This window comes from Oenanthe melanoleuca, chromosome 27, assembly GCF_029582105.1.
Source record: "Oenanthe melanoleuca isolate GR-GAL-2019-014 chromosome 27, OMel1.0, whole genome shotgun sequence".
NCBI classification, from domain to species: domain Eukaryota; kingdom Metazoa; phylum Chordata; class Aves; order Passeriformes; family Muscicapidae; genus Oenanthe; species Oenanthe melanoleuca.
Genome location: NC_079360.1, coordinates 4,152,111 through 4,172,215, shown reverse-complemented (window position 1 = coordinate 4,172,215; position 20,105 = coordinate 4,152,111). Strand labels below are relative to the sequence as shown.

The 20,105-nt window shown below is 41.0% G+C and overlaps 1 protein-coding gene and 1 long non-coding RNA gene across 2 annotated transcripts in view; one reads left to right on the top strand and one right to left on the bottom strand.

Moving 5' to 3' along the window:
- LOC130264221 (uncharacterized) overlaps positions 1-20,105 on the top strand; it is a 49,986-nt gene that overhangs the window by 6,635 nt on the left and 23,246 nt on the right. The gene's annotated exons all lie outside the window — the stretch shown is intronic.
- FBXL20 (F-box and leucine rich repeat protein 20) overlaps positions 1-20,105 on the bottom strand; it is a 43,295-nt gene that overhangs the window by 10,454 nt on the left and 12,736 nt on the right. Inside the window, exons 3-10 of the mRNA XM_056512250.1 lie at positions 14,471-14,525; positions 12,954-13,028; positions 9,744-9,838; positions 7,244-7,312; positions 5,291-5,386; positions 3,192-3,318; positions 1,860-1,934; positions 110-240 (exon numbers count right to left, since the gene is read on the bottom strand). Of these exons, the coding sequence (XP_056368225.1) occupies positions 110-240; positions 1,860-1,934; positions 3,192-3,318; positions 5,291-5,386; positions 7,244-7,312; positions 9,744-9,838; positions 12,954-13,028; positions 14,471-14,525 (723 nt within the window). The remainder of the gene's footprint in view (positions 1-109; positions 241-1,859; positions 1,935-3,191; positions 3,319-5,290; positions 5,387-7,243; positions 7,313-9,743; positions 9,839-12,953; positions 13,029-14,470; positions 14,526-20,105) is intronic.

Genomic DNA, 20,105 nt, shown 5'->3' with positions numbered 1-20,105 from the left:
AAAAAAAAGGGTTGGGGGGATAAAACAATGAAAACTTTTTGGGGTTCAACTGGAGCTTGTGGTGGGTCACCCCACGGGGGAAAAGGTGGGATATTGTGGGATGTCTCACCGGAGGCGGGGGCAGTTCTGGCCCAGGGCGTTGAGGATGGCGTCGGTGATGTTGGAGCAGCCGGAGGCGCACAGGGACTGCAGCTTGTGGCAGCCCCTGCAGATGGTGATCAGCCCATCGTCTGTGATTTGCTGCAGGGGGAAGAAAAAGGGTCTGGTGATGGCAGGAATTGGTGTGAAGTCGTGGAATGATGGAGGATAAATAGTGTTTTGTGTGAATGGAATAATAAAGGGAAGTCGGAAATTATAAAGAGGGCCGAGGTGGAAAAGGTGATTGTTTCATCCAGCCAATAAAAGCAGGGCAGCCCCAATTAACAATGAAATAGGTGAATTAACAATGAAATAGGTGAATTAACAATGAAATAGGTGAATTAACAATGAAATAGGTGAATTAACAATTAAATAGGTGAATTAACAATTAAATAGATGAATAAAATAAATAGACGAGTTAACAAGCAAATAGAGGAATAAAAATTAAATAGACAAATAAAAATTAAATAGACAAATAAAAATTAAATAGACGAATTAACAATTAAAGAGAAGAATTAACAAATAAATAGACAAATCAACAAGCAAATAGACAAATTAACAATTAAATAGACGAATTAACAAATAAATAGATAAATTAACAATTAAATAGACGAATTAACAAATAAATAGATAAATTAACAATTAAATAGAAGAATTAACAAATAAATAGAAGAATTAACAATTAAATAGATAAATTAACAATTAAATAGAAGAATTAACAATTAAATAGATGAATTAACAATTAAATAGATGTGGCCCAATCGATGAGAGCTCGATAATCACCCATTTCACCACTGGGAAATTTCCCAATTTTCCCCTCATATTTCTCTCTCTCCTTTTTCATTCAGGGTTTTCCACATTTTTCCTTCTCGATTTTCACTTTTTTATTTTTTATTTTTTTTTTTTAGGCACTGCAGAGCTGCTTGATGACCCTCCTGTGCAGCCCAGTGCCTCTGTGGGCTCAGTTCTGCACAGCCTTAAACCACGTTTAACCACATTTTAACCACATTTTAACCAGGTTCAAACCACATTTAAACCCGGTTTAACCACATTATAACCAGGTTTAACCATGTTTTAACCACGTTTAAACCATGTTTAACCTCATTTTAACCATGTTCAACCATATTAAACCACGTTTTAACCATGATTAACCACATTTAAACCACGTTTTAACCACATTTAAACCACGTTTTAACCACATTTAAACCACGTTTTAACCACATTTAAACCACGTTTTAACCACATTTAAACCACGTTTAACCACGTTTAAACCACATTTAACCACGTTTAACCAAGTTTAAACCATGTTTAACCACATTAAATCACGTTTTAACCACATTAAACCACGTTTAAGCATGTTTTAACCATGTTTAACCACATTTTAACCAGGTTTAACCACATTTAAACCATGTTTAACCCATGTTTAACCACGTTTAACCACATTTTAACCATGTTTAACCATGTTTAAACCATGTTTAACCACATTAAACCACATTTTAACCATGTTTAACCACATTTAACCCACGTTTAACCACATTTACCCATATTTAACCCAGGTTTAACCATGTTTAACCCCGTTTAAAGCAGAGGAGAGCCCTGGCAGCACCCCCAAGTGCCAGGAAGGATTTTCCAGAGCGTTCCAAGGCCAGGGACAAGCACCTGCCTCAGGCAAGGGCTGAGTGTCCCCAGTGCCACAGGGGCACAGGGCACAGGGCACTCACCAGGCAGGTCTGCAGGTTCAGGGTCACCAGCTCAGGACAGTGGGCACCGATGAACTTGAGGGCCTCGTCCTCCAGCTGGAAGGGAAAACACTGGGATGGAACTGGGAGCACTGGGAGTGATTTAATGGGGCTGTTACCAACACCCTGACTGACTGACGGGTGTCAGCTTGGATTCTGACCCTGGCAGGGTTTGGGATTGTTCCTTGTAACACTGCATTTCTATTTTAATTTTCCTAGTAAAACCCTGTTATTCCTAATTCCCCTATATTTGCCTGAGAGCCCCTTAATTTCAAATTTACAGTAATTTGGAGGGAGGGGGTTTACATTCTCCATTCCAAAGAGAAGCTCCTGCCTCTCTTGGCAGACACCTGTCCTTAAACCAGGACAGTTTGCAAGGGGAAAACTTGCAGCCCAGCCTCAGGGGAGCAGCAGGACCCCCCCAGATCTAACCAGGACACCCCAAGACCCTTCAGCCATGCCCAGAACCCCCCAGATGTGCCCAGGACACTCCAGGACACCCCAGCCATGCTCAGGACACCCCAGAGCCCCCCAGATGTGCCCAGGACCCCCCAACCATGCCCAGGACACTCCAGGACCCCCCAGCCATGCCCAGATGTGCCCAGAACCCCCCCAGCTGTGCCCAGGACACCCCAGGACCCTCCAGCCATGTCCAGGATCCCCCAGCCATGCCCAGGACACTCCAGGACCCCCCAGCCATGCCCAGATGTGCCCAGGACCCCCCAGGTGTTCCCAGAACATCCCAGGACCCCCCAGATGTACCCAGGACCCCCAGCCATGTCCAGGACACTCCAGGACCCCCCAGCCATGCCCAGGACCCCCCAGCCGTGCCCAGGACCCCCCAGCCGTGCCCAGGACCCCCCAGCCATGCCCAGGACACTCCAGGACCCCCAGCCATGCCCAGGACCCCCAGCCGTGCCCAGGACCCCCAGCCATGCCCAGGACCCCCCAGATGTGCCCAGGACACTCCAGGACCCCCAGCCATGCCCAGGACCCCCAGCCATGCCCAGGACCCCCAGCCATGCCCAGGACCCCCAGCCATGCCCAGGACGCCCCAGCTGTGCCCTGACACTCCAGGACCCCCCAGCCATGCCCAGGACCCCCCAGATGTGCCCAGGACCCCCCAGCCATGCCCAGGACCCCCAGCCATGCCCAGGACACTCCAGGACCCCCCAGCCATGCCCAGGACCCCCCAGATGTGCCCAGGATCCCCCAGCTGTGCCCAGGACACTCCAGGACCCCCAGCCATGCCCAGGACCCCCCAGCCATGCCCAGGACCCCCAGCCATGCCCACCCCCTTTCCCAGAGCCTCACCTGGGTGCAGCCCTTGAGGGACAGGGCCCTGAGCCCCCCACAGCCCCTGACCAGGGCCTGGATCCCGTCCTTGGTCACTTGGTCACACCAGGAGATGATGAGCTGTTCCAGCAGCGGGCATCCCTCGCTGGGGGGACACAGGGAATCAGGGGGCAGCAGGACCCTGCACTGCCCCAGGACTTGATATTCCCATTGCTGGGACCTCAGGGGACTCCCAGCTCCAGGGGAGAGTCTGGAGGATCTATTCCAATTTTAATAATTCTAAAATTCCATGGAAAATCCCAGCTCTGAGCCAGAACTGTGATATTCCCATTGCTGGGACACACAGGGAATTCCCAGCTCCAGAGGGAGGGTCAGGAGGAAATGCTGGATTGGCTGGAGGATCTTTTCCAATTTCAATAATTCCAAAATTCCATGGAAAATCTGGACCCACAGGGGAATATTCCCTCCCAGCTCCAGGGGGAGGATCAGGAGGATCTTTTCCAATTTCAATAATTCCAAAATTCCATGGAATATCCCTGCTCTGAGCCAGAACTGTGGTATTCCCATTGCTGGGACCTCAGGGCACCCCCAGCTCCAGGGGAGGATCAGGAGGAACATTTCCAGCCTTAATAATTCTAAAATTCCATGGAAAATCTGGACCCACAGGGGAATATTCCCTCCCAGCTCCAGAGGGAATGCTGCTCTGGCTCTAGGATCTTTTCCAGCCTAAATAATTCTAAAATTCCACGGAATATCCCAGCTCTGAGCCAGAACTGTGATATTCCCATTGCTGGGACACACAGGGGACTCCCAGCTCCAGGGGAGGATCAGGAGGATCTGTTCCAGCCTAAATAATTCCCAAATTCCATGGAAAATCTGGACCCACAGCTCCAGAGGGAATGCTGGCTTGGCTGTAGGATTTTTTCCAGCCTAAATAATTCTAAAATTCCATGGAAAATCTCTGCATTAACCCAGAATTGTGATATTCCCATTGCTGGGACACACACCCAGCTCCAGGGGAGGATCAGGAGGATCCGTTCCAATTTCAATAATTCTAAAATTCCATGGAAAATCCCTGCTCTGAGCCAGAATTCTGATATTCCCATTGCTGGGACACACACCCAGCTTCATAGGGAGGATCAGGAGGATCTGTTCCAACCCAAATAATTCTAAAATTCCATGGAAAATCCCTGCATTAACCCAGAATTGTGATATTCCAGCTCCAGAGGGACTCTCTGGAGGATCTGTTCCAACCCAAATAATTCTAAAATTCCCTGGAAAATCTGGACCCACAGGGGAATATTCCCTCCCAGCTCCAGATGAGGATCAGGAGGATCTTTTCCAGCCTCAATAATTCCCAAATTCCCTGGAAAATCTGGACCCACAGGGGAATACTTCCTCCCAGCTCCAGAGGGAATGCTGCCTTGGCTCTAGGATTTTTTTGCAGCCTAAATAATTCCAAAATTCCATGGAAAATCCCTGCTCTGAACCAGAATTGTGATATTCCCATTGCTGGGACACACACCCAGCTGCAGGGGGATGATGAGGGGGATCTTTTCCAATTTCAATAATTCTAAAATTCCATGGAAAATCCCAGCTCTGAGCCAGAATTCTGATATTCCCATTGCTGGGACACACACCCAGCTCCAGGGGAGGATCAGTAGGATCTTTTCCAATTTCAATAATTCTAAAATTCCATGGAAAATCCCAGCTCTGAGCCAGAATTCTGATATTCCCATTGCTGGGACACACACCCAGCTCCAGGGGAGGATCAGTAGGATCTTTTCCAATTTCAATAATTCCATGGAAAATCCCTGCATTAACCCAGAATTCTGATATTCCCATTTCTGGGACCTCAGGGGACACCAGCTCCAGGGGAGGATCAGGAGGAGCTTTTCCAATTTCAATAATTCTAAAATTCCCTGGAAAATCTGGACCCACAGGGGAATATTCCCTCCCAGCTCCAGATGAGGATCAGGAGGATCTTTTCCAGCCTCAATAATTCCCAAATTCCCTGGAAAATCTGGACCCACAGGGGAATACTCCCTCCCAGCTGCAGATGAGGATCAGGAGGAGCTTTTCCACCCTAAACAATTCCCAGATCCTGGCAGTCCCACCTGAGTGCCTTCAGGGACAGGTTGGTGATGGAGGTGCAGGAGGCCAGGTCCAGGTGCCTGAGTTTGGAGCAGAACTTGCTGAGGCTGGTGCAGGTGCTGCAGGAGACACAGAGGGAAAACCCTGCACTGGATTCATCCCAAACCACACAAATCCCTGGGAATAAAAAATCTGAGAACACTGTTTGAGAAAGCTCCAAATTTGAGTGATGGAGTTAAAAAATTGGAGTTAAAATCACTGGTGGGTAGTTAAATAAAAGTGTGTGATTTCACATGGTGAAGGGTGTGGAATTTGGGTTTTAGAATTCAAATAGAATATAGTTATATGGGTATGGGACAATATGGAATGTAGAATATAAAATATAAAATTTAAAAGACAATATAAGAGAGTAGAAAAGGTAGAATATAAAATATAGGATACAGAATATAGAATATAAAATATAGAATAGAGAATATAGAATATAGTAATATAGGTATGGAACAATATAGAATATAGAATATAAAAGAATATAAAATACAGAATATAGAAAATAAAATATAGTAATATAGAATATAAAAGGTAGAATACAGAATATAAAAGGTAGAATACAGAATATAGAATACAGTAATATAGGTATGGGACAATATAGAATATAGAATATAAAATTTAAAAGACAGAATATAAGAGAGAGAATAGAAAAGTCATAATATAAAAGGTAGAATACAGAATATAGAATATAAAACATAGAATACAGAATATAGAATATAGTAATATAGGTATGGGACAATAAAGAATACAGAATATAAAAAGAGGTATGGGATAATATAGAATATAGAATATAGTAATATAGGTATGGGACAAAATAGAATATAAAAGAATATAAAATACAGAATATAGAATATAGAAAATAAAATATAGTAATATAGAATATAAAAGGTAGAATACAGAATATAAAAGATAGAATACAGAATATAGAATAAAAAAGGTAGAATATAGAATATAAAATATAAAAATATAGAATATAGTAATATAGGTATGGGACAATATAGAATACAGAATATTGAAATAGGTATGGGATATATAGAATAAAGAATATAGAAAATAGAAATATAGGTATGGGATAATATAGAATATAGAATATAAAATACAAAATTTAAAAGATAAAATATAAGAGATAGAATATAAAAGGTAGAATACAGAGTATAGAATATAAAATATAGAATATAGTAATATAGGTATGGGACAACATAGAATATAAAAGAATATAAAATACAGAAGACAGAATATAGAAAATAAAATATAGTAATACAGAATATAAAAGGTAGAATACAGAATAGAGAATATAAAAGATAGAATACAGAATAAAAAAGATAGAATATAGAATATAAAATATAAAAGAATATAGAATACAATAATATAGGTATGGGACAATACAGAACACAGAATATAAAATATAAAATTTAAAAGACAGAATATAAGAGATAGAATAGAAAAGGTAGAATATAAAAGGTAGAATACAGAATATAGAATATAAAATATAGAATAAAGAATATAGAATATATTAATATAGGTATGGGACAATACAGAATATAGAATATGGAATATAGAATATAGAATATAGAGTAAAAAATATAGAATATAGAAAGAGGAAATGGAAATTTTTGGGTGTTCTCTGTTTTTTTCCTTCTTCCTGACTCCAGGCAGTATTTTTGGTTGGACAGTTAGTGCTGCACTGAGTGTCACAAAAATTTGGTTATGAAGTCAAAAGTAAAAATAATATTTGAATTTTATAACAAATAATAAAGATATTATTAATAATAATCTATTATAAATATATTACTTTATAACAACTTTATAATAAATATTTTTTATAATAAATCATTATTTATTGGACTTTTTTTTTTTGTTTTTTTTTTGTTTCTGTTTTTGTTTTTGGGTTTTTTTTTTGTTTTTTTTTTGGGAAGAGTTTTACTCACGTGTCTGTGATCTTGGTGCAACCATTGAGGTTCAACACTTCAATGTTCCTGCAGTTCTGGGCAAAGGTCCTTGGGGAAAGGAAAAAACCATTAAATTTGTCCAAAAAATGGAATTCCAGGGGGTTTAAAATATGGCAGATGAATATATAGATTATATATAGATATATATATAGAATATATAGATTAATATATAGATTAAAGAAGGAAATAGAGAAAATTAAGAAGGAAATCAAGAAAATCAAAAGAATCAAGAAAGAAGAAAGGAATCAAGGAAATCAAGTAGAAGATCAGGATGAAAATCTAGAAGGATCAAGCAAAAAAGGGGAAAAAAAGAATAAAATAATCAAGAAAAATCAAGGAGAAAATCAGGAAGAAAATCAGGAAAGAAGAAAGGAATAGAGAAAAAAGAATCAAGAAAATCAAGAAGAAAACCAAACAGAAAATCAAAGGGAAATTAAATGGTAAAAAGTGGGAAATTAAATGGTAAAAAGTGGGAAATTAAATGGTAAAAAATGGGAAATTAAATGGCAAAAAATGGCAAATTAAATGGTAAAAAATGGCAAATTAAATGGACATTCTGAGTGCCCCCCACCCAAAATGGGGATAAATTCTGGATTTTCACGAGTTATAATGGGGATAAATTCTGCATTTGTAGGAGCTCAAAATGGGGATAAATCCTGGAATTGCAGGATTTTAAAATGGGGATAAATTTTGGTTTTGCAGCAGTTCAGAATGGGGATAAATTCTGGATTTTCAGGAGTTACAATGGATATAAATCCTGATTTTCAGAAGTTTAAACTGGGATAAATTCTGGATTTTCAGGAGTTTAAACTAGGATAAATCCTGGATTTTCAGGAGTTACAATGGACATAAATCCTGGATTTTCAGAAGTTTAAACTGGGATAAATCCTGGATTTTCAGGATTTTATAGTGGGATTAAATTCTTGATTTTCAGGAGTTATAATGGGGATAAATTCTGGATTTACAGAATTTTAAACTGGGATAAATTCTGCATTTTCAGGAGTTCAAAGTGGGGATAAATCCTGGATTTTCAGGAGTTTAAATTGGGATAAATCCTGGATTTGTAGGGGTTATAAAGGGGATAAATTCTGGATTTGCAGGGGTTATAACAGACATAAATTCTGGATTTTCAGGAGTTCAAAAAGGAGATAAATTTTGGATTTGCAGGTGTTATAATGGGGGTAAATTCTGGATTTGCAGAGGTTCAAACTGGGGATAAACTCTAGATTTGCAGGAGCTATAATGGATATAAATCTTGGATTTGCAGGAGTTTTAATGGGGATAAATTCTGGATTTGCAGTTCAAACTGGGGATAAATACTGCATTTCAGGACTTCAAAAATGGGATAAATTCTGGATTAGCAGCAGTTCAAATGGGGGATGAATTCTGGATTTCCAGGAGTTCAAACTGGGGATAAATTCTGAATCTGCAGGAGCTATAATGGATATAAATCCTGGATTTGCAGGAGTCATAGTAGGGATGAATTCTGGATTTTCAGGAGTTATAATGGGGATAAATTCTGCATTAGCAGCAGTTCAAACCAGGGATAAATTCTGGATTTGCAGGATTTCAAAGTGGGGATAAATTCTGGAACTGCAGGAGTTGTAATGGGGATGAACTCTGAATTTGCAGCAATTATAATGGGGGTAAATTCTGGATTTGCAGGGTTTATAATGGGGATAAATTCTGGATTTTCAGGAGTTTAAACTGGGATAAATCCTGGATTTGTAGGAGTTATAATGGGGATGAATTCTGAATTTGTATGAGCTATAATGGGGATAAATCCTGGACTTGCAGGAGTTCAAAATGGGGATAAATTCTGGATTTGCAGTTCAAACTGGGGATATATTCTAAATTTGCAGCAGTTCAAAAGGGGGATAAATCCTGCATTTGAAGGAGTTTAAACTGGGATAAATTCTGGATTTTCAGGAGCTATAATGGATATAAATTCTGCATTTTCAGGAGTTTAAACTGGGATAAATCCTGCATTTCCAGGAGCTGTAGTGGATGTAAACGCTGCATTTCCAGGAGCTATAACTGATATAAACCTGCATTTCCAGGAGCTATAACTGATATAAACCTGCATTTCCAGGAGCTATAACTGATATAAACCTGCATTTCCAGGAGCTATAACTGATATAAACCTGCATTTCCAGGAGCTGTAGTGGATATAAACCCTGCATTTCCAGGAGCTATAACTGATATAAACCTGCATTTCCAGGAGCTCTAACTGATATAAACCCTGCATTTCCAGGAGCTATAACTGATATAAACCTGCATTTCCAGGAGCTCTAGTGGATATAAACCCTGCATTTCCAGGAGCTCTAGTGGATATAAACCTGCATTTCCAGGAGCTATAACTGATATAAACCTGCATTTCCAGGAGCTCTAGTGGATATAAACCTGCATTTCCAGGAGCTATAACTGATATAAACCCTGCATTTCCAGGAGTGTGAAGTGCATAAATCAGGAGTGGTACCTCAAGGCGTTGTCCCCCACGCCCTGGCAGCCCCGCAGGCTCAGCTTGCGCAGGAACCCCCCACACCTCTTGGAAATGTTCTCCACCACTCGGCCCTGGGGAGACACAGCAGCACCTGAGAACCCAGAAACTGCAGGGCTGGGCCAGCAGCCAGCTCAGACACTGGCACTGGAGTTACCCTGCTGACAATAATTAGCAGTGAGGAGTCAGGAGTTAGCTGAAACTGAAATAATTGACTGGCTGTCGGTTTTGGTTTGCTCAGCTGCGCTTACAATGGGAAAAGATGAGACTAGTGAGAAATAGAAACTAAAAAAATAAAATTGGGCTATCCCCAGAAATCATTTGTATTGTCATTGATAGAAAAGGCTGAGTTCAGGTGAGGAAGACTCACTTTACTTCCTCCTTTTAACCCCTACCCACATAAATGACCCCAGAGTTAAGTAAAGAAGTCAATCAAATTAATAGCTACTCAAGCTAATTACTATAAGGTAATTATGGTAATTATGGGAGGGGCTGTTATTATAAATATGTATTTCTTTGAATAATTTTATAAATATAAATATAAATATAAATATAAATATAAATATAAATATAAATATAAAACTATAACTATATACCTATAAATATACATATAAAATATAACTATAACTATAAATATAAATACAACTATAACTATAAATATAAATATATACATATAAAATATAAATATAAATATAAATATAAATATAAATATAAATATAAAACTATAACTATATACCTATAAATATACATATACATATAAAATATAACTATAACTGTAAATATAAATAATGTAACTATAAATAATATAACTATAACTATATAACTATACCTATAAATATACATATACATATAAAATATAACTATAACTATAACTATAAATATAAATGTAAATACAAATATAACTATAAATACAAATATTATAACTATAAATATAAATATATACATATAAAATATAAATATATACATATAAAATATAAAAATATAAAAATATAAAAATAAAAATATAAATGTAAATATAAATATAAATATAAATATAAATATAAATATAAATATATTTAATAAATTTTAAAATTTAATAAACAGACATCATAATCACCTGTGATTTTGCAGTGTGTATTAGAGGATTATCTCATACTGAATATTCACTTTCTAACTTTAAATTTTTAAAGAATCTTTTGTCACACTTGAGTATCAGTATTAGACCAATATTTTTATTTTTGTAAATCACTGAAGTCATTTTGCAGATTCATATTTTGTTATTTGAGGGGTGCTAAAAGGAATAAAAATGATGTGGGGATGGGTTAAGGGAAAAAGAGGGAGAATTATTCAGCTTCTGAAGATGGAGACAAGGAGTCACCTAAAGCAAATCAGATAAAAATTCTGAGAAATTTTCTCAGTTTTGGAGTTCCTGGACATGGGCACAGAGTCCCCAGGGAAGGGGAGAGGAGCTGCACCCAGATTTCCCAGCCCAGAAAGGGAAAAACCCAATTTCTACCCAAAACAGAGATGAGCAGAACAGCCCATGAGTTTTGTTCCTGCAGGAAAAGGGACTCAGGAAAAGAGATTCAACCACTTATTGTCCAGAGTTCCAGAAAATTTCAATTTTTACATTTCAAATCTGGATCCAAAGAGCCCATTACAGGATTTACCTTTCCCCTGGGATCAAAGTGTAAAACCACCAGAAAATTTCAATTTTAAAATTTCAAATCTGGATCCAAAGACCCCATTACAGGATTCACCTTTCCCTGGGACCAAAGGGTAAAACGACCAGAAAATTTCAATTTTAAAATTTTAAATCTTGATCCAAAGACCCCATTAGAGAATTTATCTTTCCCCTGGGACCAAGGGATAAAACCACTAGAAAATTTCAATTTTAAAATTTCAAATCTGGATCCAAAGAGCTCATTACAGAATTTACCATTCCACTGGGACCAAAGGGTAAAACAACCAGAAAATTTCAATTTTTAAATTTCAAATCTGGATCCAAAGACCCCAGTGCAGGATTAACCTTTCCCCTGGGACCAAAGTATAAAACCACCAGAAAATTTCAATTTTAAAATTTCAAATCTGGATCCAAAAAGCCCATTACAGGATTTAACAGCCAGGATTCACCTTTCCCCAAGGACCAAGGGGTAAATCCACCAGAAAATTTCAATTTTTACATTTCAAATCTTGATCCAAAAACCCCATTACAGAATTCACCTTTCCCCTGGGACCAAAGTATAAAACCACCAGAAAATTTCAATTTTAAAATTTTAAATCTTGATCCAAAGACCCCATTAATGAATTTATCTTTCCCCTGGGACCAAAGAGTAAAAAAACCAGAGTGGTTTGGAATTTATTTAAAATATTTGTACCAGAAGCTCAGAACCTCCCCCTGCACTTTGCCTGCCCCTCATCCTTCCACCACAAACTGGAATTTGGGATCTTTGTGAGATGAGGATTTTCTTCCAGAATCTCTTTTCCACTTTTCTAAAAAAGCCCCAAATCAGCCACCAGGTTTAAAATAACACAACCCCAGCCCTGAAAAAAAAGCTGGAAAAGCTGAAATCCTCCCTGATTTTGCAATTCCTCAAGCAAATCTAAAAAATTCTGCTGGAATCAGAGGAGCCAAAGGTGTTTTAAACAGGATAAAACATCCTGATCAGAGACTTAATGATTGTTTTTTTTTTTTTTCCCTCCTCCCTTTTCCTGCTTAAAGCAATTTGAATTTTCTGCTCCATCCTCACCATTGGATCAGCTGCATCTTTTAGGGACAATCTGGACCTTGTCCTTCCCAAATAATTTTCAATTTTTGGTGTTAAAAACACAAATATTTCAGACATTCAGTCCTCATGTTCTTACCTGAGTGCAAGGAGCTTAAATTCTCTTCCATGCAAGCAGCAGTTTCACCAAAAATTTTCTACTAATTTCTACTTTTCTATTAATTTCTCTTTCCAGAACAGACAAAAACCACTTTCCTTCCATTACCACCTTTAAGTCTTGCTGGGAAAACAGAATTCTGTCCATTTTCAAAAGCTGAATGGATTGCCAAGAGTTTCAAAGACTCCCTGAAGCTGAAGAACTGAAATTAATAATTTCAGTCTCCAGGGAATGTAGAAAGGGTCACACTGGGAGTATTAATTCATTCTAGGCTGTAATTACATTTTAACAAGGAAAAAAATGGGTTTGTATGTCAATTAATTATACCTCAATGTCCCTCTGGAAATCAAACAGGTCAATTCTCTGCCAGTTGCTGCCATCCAGGGCCAGAACATTCCAGGCCTTTATTGAGGGAAAAAAAATGTAAATGTGTGGTTAATATGAAAAACAAAAAATAAAAATAAGTCAGTGAGGATTTAGGCACAGGTTGTTCCTTTGAGAAAACAATATTCTGTCCTAAGGTAATTCCAGGGAGCAGGAGGGGATGGGCAGGGTCCCTCAGAATTGAGAATTCCAAATTTCCAAATTCCCCCAAGCTGCCCTGGCTGCTCCCACCCCCTGGATTTCAGCTGGGAGCTTTGCCCTGCACAATTTGGGTTTTTCTGGTGACAACTGTAATGTCCAGACACCACACAGGGGATTTTAAATGCAATTAAATGATGTTTAAGCAGCATTTTTTTAAAAATTCCAATGTTGTTCTTGGGATATGAGAAAAGCAAAAGTAAGCAAAGATGCCAAAACTAATAAAATACCTGATTGAGATGAGAAGGAAAACAGGGATCTCACAATTTCCTGAATTACAAATGTATGTGAATTTTGTTCTTCAAGACCTTTCACCCCATGCATTCTCAGTAGGGTAGCACATGCTAGGGATTTGAAATTGCAGTAGCTCACAAAGGATGTTTAAGCCATTTTTTAATTTTTTTTTTTAATTTCAATGTTTTTAGAGTAATTAAATCAGTGGTGGCTGAGTTTGGAGGCAGGACTGATGGGTCTGTGCAGGAAGAGCTGCCCTGGCTGCTCCCACCCCTGGATTTCAGCTGGGAGCTCCTTCCCTGCACAGCCAGGTGACTGTAATGCCCAGACAGCACACAGGGGATTTTAAATGCAATTAATGATGTTTAAGCAATATTTTTTTAAAAATTCCAATGTTTTTAGAGTAATTCAATCAGTGGTGTTTGAGGTTTTTAGGCAGGACTGATGGGTCTGTGCAGGTGTCACCCAGCCAGGATGGTGAACACTCCACCACCTTCCCTGGGTCACCACCCCACCCCTGCTGTCACCAGACAGTGGCAGGAAAAAGCAGCTGAATAAATCTGGCAGCTCCAGCTAAAGCTTCCAGTGCAGCTGGAGGAATTGTCCCAAGCAAATATTCCCAGCTGGGTTTCATTAATTGAAGGCCACAAAGGATAAGAACAACCCTTCACTTTATTTCTGTGTTTACTCCAACTACACCCAAGGAGAAAATGAATTTTCATGGATTGTGCAGCATCTTTGTGAAGCAAAATTCCTGAATTTCCACCAAAACCCACAGGGTTTGTTGGGATTTCAGCAGGGTGAGCTCTCAGATGAAAATATCAACCCCCTTCCCATTATACCTGGGACACTGGAAAATGCAATTCCAGCCTGGAATTCCCCTGGAGTGGTGCTATGGGAATGTTCCAGGGCTTCCAGGGGACAATAAATAAATAAATAAACACAAAGCTCCCTGGGCCAACCCCCTGGGACTGGCACCCAAATCCAACCCCCTGCAAAAATCCACCAGCAAGGAGGAAAGTTCTTACCCTGGAAACTTGAGCACAACGACACAGAGTGACCACATCCAGGAAAGAGAAAATTCTGGAAGAGAAATGAGAGATACCTTACTGGTTATTGACATTTCAAACAAAGGGATGTGGAAAACAAAGAGAGGGAGTGGAGAAAAAAAAAAAAAAAAAAAAAAAAAAAGGACTGGGACAGCAAAAGTTCTTTGTGGTTGGGCTGAAAGCTGAAGGGTGAAAGGAAGTGCAGAGGCAGCAGTTCCCAAATCCCAAAAATGGGCAGTGCAACACCCATCACCAAACCCCAAAATGGGCAGTGCAACACCCATCACCAAATCCCAAAAATGTGCAGTGCAACACCCATCACCAAATCCCAAAATGGGCAGTGCCACCCCGTTACCAAATCCCAAAAATTGTCAGTGCAACACCCATCACCAAATCCCAAAATGGGCAGTGCAACACCCATCACCAAATCCCAAAACCAGGCAGTGTCATCCCTCAATACCAGCTCCCAAAAATGGGCAGTGCCACTCCCCACTGCCAAATCCCAAAAATAGGCAGTGACCCATTGCCAGATCCCAAAAATTGTCAGTGCCACCCTCATTACCAAATCCTAAAAATGGGCAGTGCCCCATTATCAGATCCCAAAAATGAGCAGTGTCTCATTATCAGCTCCCAAAAATGTGCATTGCAACACCTCATTACCAAATCCCAAAAATGGGCAGTGCTCCATTACCAGCTCCCAAAATTGGGCTGTGCCACCCCCCAAAACAAGATCCCAAAAATGAGCAGTGCCCCATCACCAAATCCCAAAATGGGCAGTGCCCCATTATCAGATCCCAAAAATGGGCAGTGCCACACCCATCCCCAAATCCCAAAAATTGTCAGTGCAACACCCATTACCAACTCCCAAAATGGGCAGTGCCACACCTCATTATCAAATCCCAAAAATGGGCAGTGCCACCCCCCAATCCATGGAATTGTACACATTTCAATGGGATTATAAATTTCAATGGATTATAAATTTCAATGGGATTATAAATTTCAATGTCATTTTATGATTTATGGTTATTCAAACAATTGTGTCCCAAAACAGACGAGGTCAAGCAGAGGCTGGGAGGACATCAAGGTCTTGTTCCCTTTGGGAACAATTATAAAACTGGAATTTTTGCACAGATAATATAAGAGTTCAACCACAAGATGCTTTAATATTTTAATTTAATATTTTCAACTTGAAGGCCACCCATGCACTCATGAACCTCCCAGGGATACTCATGGATCCAAGGAGTTAAAATGTTAAAATCCAGGGAGTTCAAGGCACTTCTGATCTTACCATGAGATAAATCTGAGTGATGTGCTGGGGAAAAGCTCTGGAGAAGAGCCCAGTGCACTTTAACTCTGTCTGGAACCCCAAATTCTGCATTTCACAGCAATTCCACCCTCCCTGCCTACAGACAAGGCTCCCCCTGAGCCCCAGGTCATTTTTTTTTTTTTGGTGTCCAAGGGTTTATTCAGCATGTCCAGCAAAGCCTGGGAAATGAGAGAAGCTGGGGAAAATTCTTATTATTAAATTCTTGTCATAGGAGTAAATAAAACTTCAAATTCTGCAGGTCACTCCCTATAGAAGTTTTCTCTATTTTTATTAAAATTCCCTACTCCATGGGAATCCCAGATTGTTAATGACAACCTCATCCCTCTATCAGGGCTGGGGGATCTGGAATAAATTATCAATTATAAATTACAAATTCTCTTCCACTTCCTGCTCCTCCCTTCCCAGCCTGCCCACACACCACAGGGATTCACCCAGGCCCAACCCTCACCCATCCCTTCCCCAGCACAGAGATCTCAGCTCTGAGGAGCTCCAGAGACTTTTCTAAGACCCTGAGTCCACAATTCAGCAGAATCAGGCTGCAAAAAAAAAAGGATTTTTCACAGCAGGCACTCCTTGGTTGTGGATTTTCACCATTTCAGAACTGGATCCAGGAAGAGCAGCAGGAGCACAGGGAAAATCCTGCCTGAGAATTTCCTGCAGCCCATTTTCCCTCTCCAAGGAACTGCTGGACACCAATAAAATACCCCAAACCTCACAAAAAAGCAGAGGCTGAGCAGCAGCAGAAGGTTAATCAGTGATTTTTCCCAATTCTGCATTAACAGTCCCAAGGGCACCAAGGACATTTATTTTTCCACCCAAACAGGATCCCTGTCCTGCCTTATGAGCCCTTTTACATCAATCTCTTTATTCTTCAGTCAGCAGTGGAGGAAATAATCCACAAAATTCACTTTATCATCAAACAGTGAGCACAGATGAAGGCAGTCTGAGCTTCCCAAACAAGAATTAAACTGGAATTGCAGCAGATTAAATTGTCTCACTGCAAAGGGATTCCCTGTGTGGATGATTTTGTCTGAACCATTTGGGTAAAACAGTCACTCTGAGCAATTTGCAGGTTTCAACCTCTTAATCCACTCAGGGGTTTCTAGGACTCCTCACTTTCCCACTGCTGCCCTAATTAGCTGAGGTCAGGACTCTGATGAAATCCCTGCATGCTGCAGGCTCCAGCAGGGAGGAGCTTAAATCTCCAACCTTCTAAAATTACCCACACCCTTTTCTGCCAGTGACCCTCCCACCATCCTGTGTTGGGTTGATGTGGCCAGAAATGTGAATTCTGTCACATCTGTTAAACCAGGTGGGGCAGTGATCCTTATCTCTGTGGAGATATCTCCTGTTAATGGGTCAGGTGTTAAAAACCAGCTGGGCAATCATCTTTATCTTCCCACAGCCCATCCTCCCTCCAGGAGATATCTCCTGTTCATGGCCAGTGAGTCCCAGGGCATGACTGATAAAATTCCATCATCCCATGTGAGATGCTCCAGCCAGGGGAGGAGCCAAACATTTCCTACCCAGATAAAAACTGAGATTTGGGACAGCAAGTTTCATCTTTCCACTGGATTCCAGAGAAAAACCAGAGCTTCCCACATCATCCCTGGAGCTTCAGAGGAAACTGCACCTTCTCCAGGAGCACTGCTCCAGCTGAACCACATCTGCCACTGCAGGAGGATGCAGCCACCATTGAATGGGACTGTGCCAACACCCTGACTGACTGACGGGTGTCAGCTTGGATTCTGACTCTGGCAGGGTTGGGATTGTTCTTTGTAACACTGCATTTCTATTTTAATTTTAACTGTTATTCCTAATTCCATATCTTTGCCTGAGAGCCCCTTAATTTCAAAATTATAATTTGGAGGGAGGGGGTTTACATTCTCCATTACAAAGAGAATCTCCTGCCTCTCTTGGCAGACACCTGTCCTTAAACCAGGACACATCCCAGCTCAATTCCAGCTCAGCCCTGCTCCCACAGACAGCACAGCTCTGCTGCCAGCTCAGCTCAGCTGGGCACAGCTCCAGCTGCCCAGGGATAAAGCAGCACGTGGGCATGGGCTGGGCAGGTGCTGGAGTCACTGAGTCAGGGGTCTCTGAATTCTTCACAGAGAAATCAGAGTGCAGGGATTGAATTAAAGCCTTTGGATGGATTGAAGTTCATGAAGCCACTCACACATAAAGAACACATTTAAGTAGAAGTCAGTCAGTAATTTTAGGGTGAGTTCTAATGCTTTTAATAAGTGAAAAAGTTTCCAATGCCACAGTAGCAGAGTTTTAGTGAAGGTTGAAATACACTGATATCTTCAATAGAGGCTCCAAGCCCACAGTTATAAACAGGATTTAGACATAATAAAGCTGTAGTAAGAATATTGCTGACATTTCTCAGAACAAGATAAACTGTATATATAGTTCTATACATAACCTGGTGTGCTAAGAAACTGGAATTCTAATAGGTTAAAGAGTGGTGGTCTGAGTTTGCATGTTAGCTTGTTGGAAAAATCCTGTATAAGAGTTGGTATTGGGGAGAGTTGTTGCTTTTAGCCACAGGCAGGGGCTGCATGGGCAGAGCACAGAGCCAAAGCTGCTCAGGCCAGGAGAGAGCTGCAGACTGCCTGAGCTGCTGTGACCCAGCAGGGACAGCTGAATTCTGTACTGAACTCTGTGCAAGAACTGAATTCTGTGTGTGAACTCTGTGCATGAACTGAATTCTGTATGTGAACTCTGTGCATGAACTGAATTCTGTGTGTGAACTCTGTGCATGAACTGAATTCTGCACTGAAATCTGTGCATGAACTGAATTCTGTACTGAACTCTGTGCAAGAACTGAATTCTGTGTGTGAACTCTGTGCAAGAACTGAATTCTGTACTGAAATCTGTGCAAGAACTGAATTCTCTGTGTGAACTCTGTGCATGAACTGAATTCTGCACTGAACTCTGTGCATGAACTGAATTCTGCATGTGAACTCTGTGCATGAACTGAATTCTGCATGTGAACTCTGAAAGAACTGAATTCTCTGTGTGAACTCTGAAAGAACTGAATTCTCTGTGTGAACTCTGAAAGAACTGAATTCTCTGTGTGAACTCTGTGCAAGGACTGAATTCTCTGTGTGAACTCTGTGCAAGGACTGAATTCTGGATGGGCTTTAAAGCCTGTCCCAACCCAAACCATTCCATGAATGCTGCTGGACAATTGGAGAAGGATTTGTGGCAGAAGGAGGGAAGGTCCTGCATGCAGCAGGGAATTCCACCAGGACAAGCCCCTGCCCTGTGGGAATCTGTGTCCTGCTGTCCCTGGTCATCCCAACCTGCTGCAGAGCAGGGAACTGTTCAGGATGAGGGGAAATCAGGAGTTGATAAATGTTTAAAGCTCATAAGTAATGGTTTGGAGAGCTGGAATTCACTGTTAGCATACTGCAAAAATTAATTACTGTGCATTGACAGTGCAGCCTTTGACAGAGAGGCCTGGATGGGTTTTCTGTGGGAATCTCCTGTAAATGGGTGGCACTGTGTGCAGGACAAAGGCTGGTGTGTTTGGGCACTGCTCTGTGAAGTCCTGTCCCTGCTCCAGGCACTCTCACACAGCTTTGGGGTCCCCTGGGCGTGGAGTGAAAGCTGCACTTGGGCAAAATAAAGAGGAGGAGGTGTGGAGGAGGAGAGCAGCAGCCTGAGGTGCTGTACCCTCACACACAGCACTGAGCCAAACCTCAGCCTCAGGCTGCACTCAGGATCATTCCATCTCTCAGAAACCTCACCCTGGCTCTGCTCCTGGGAGCTCAATGCCCTCACCCTCCTCCTTCCCCTGAAATTCATGCAAAATCCCATTTACATTCCATCACCCTTTCTTCTCCCTTCCCTGTTCCCCACATTCCCAGTGCCACACACACTCCCTGCCTCACCCATCAGGGCTCTTCACAACCTGTCCCCAACCTACCCCTGTCTTGTCACCTCTGCACAGGGACACACTCCAGGCTTGTTGCATCTGCTCCCATCAGAAAATCATCTCAGAAAAAAAAAAATCATCTCAGAAAGACAATTGTTTGCCAGTTCACATCCCAGCCATGGCTCAGGACAAGCACAGAATCTGCAAATTCCTGTGCAAACTCCACCTGTGGAGGTTGTGACTCCATCCTGCTCCTCCCACAGGTGCCCCTCACTCCCAGATTCTGGTATCACACAGGATCTCCACACCCATGGACAATCATTTCCTGTGTCCCAATCCCAAATCCCCACCCTGGCAGCAGGGAGGGCTCTAACTGGCACACACTGTGCTGTGGGGTGAGG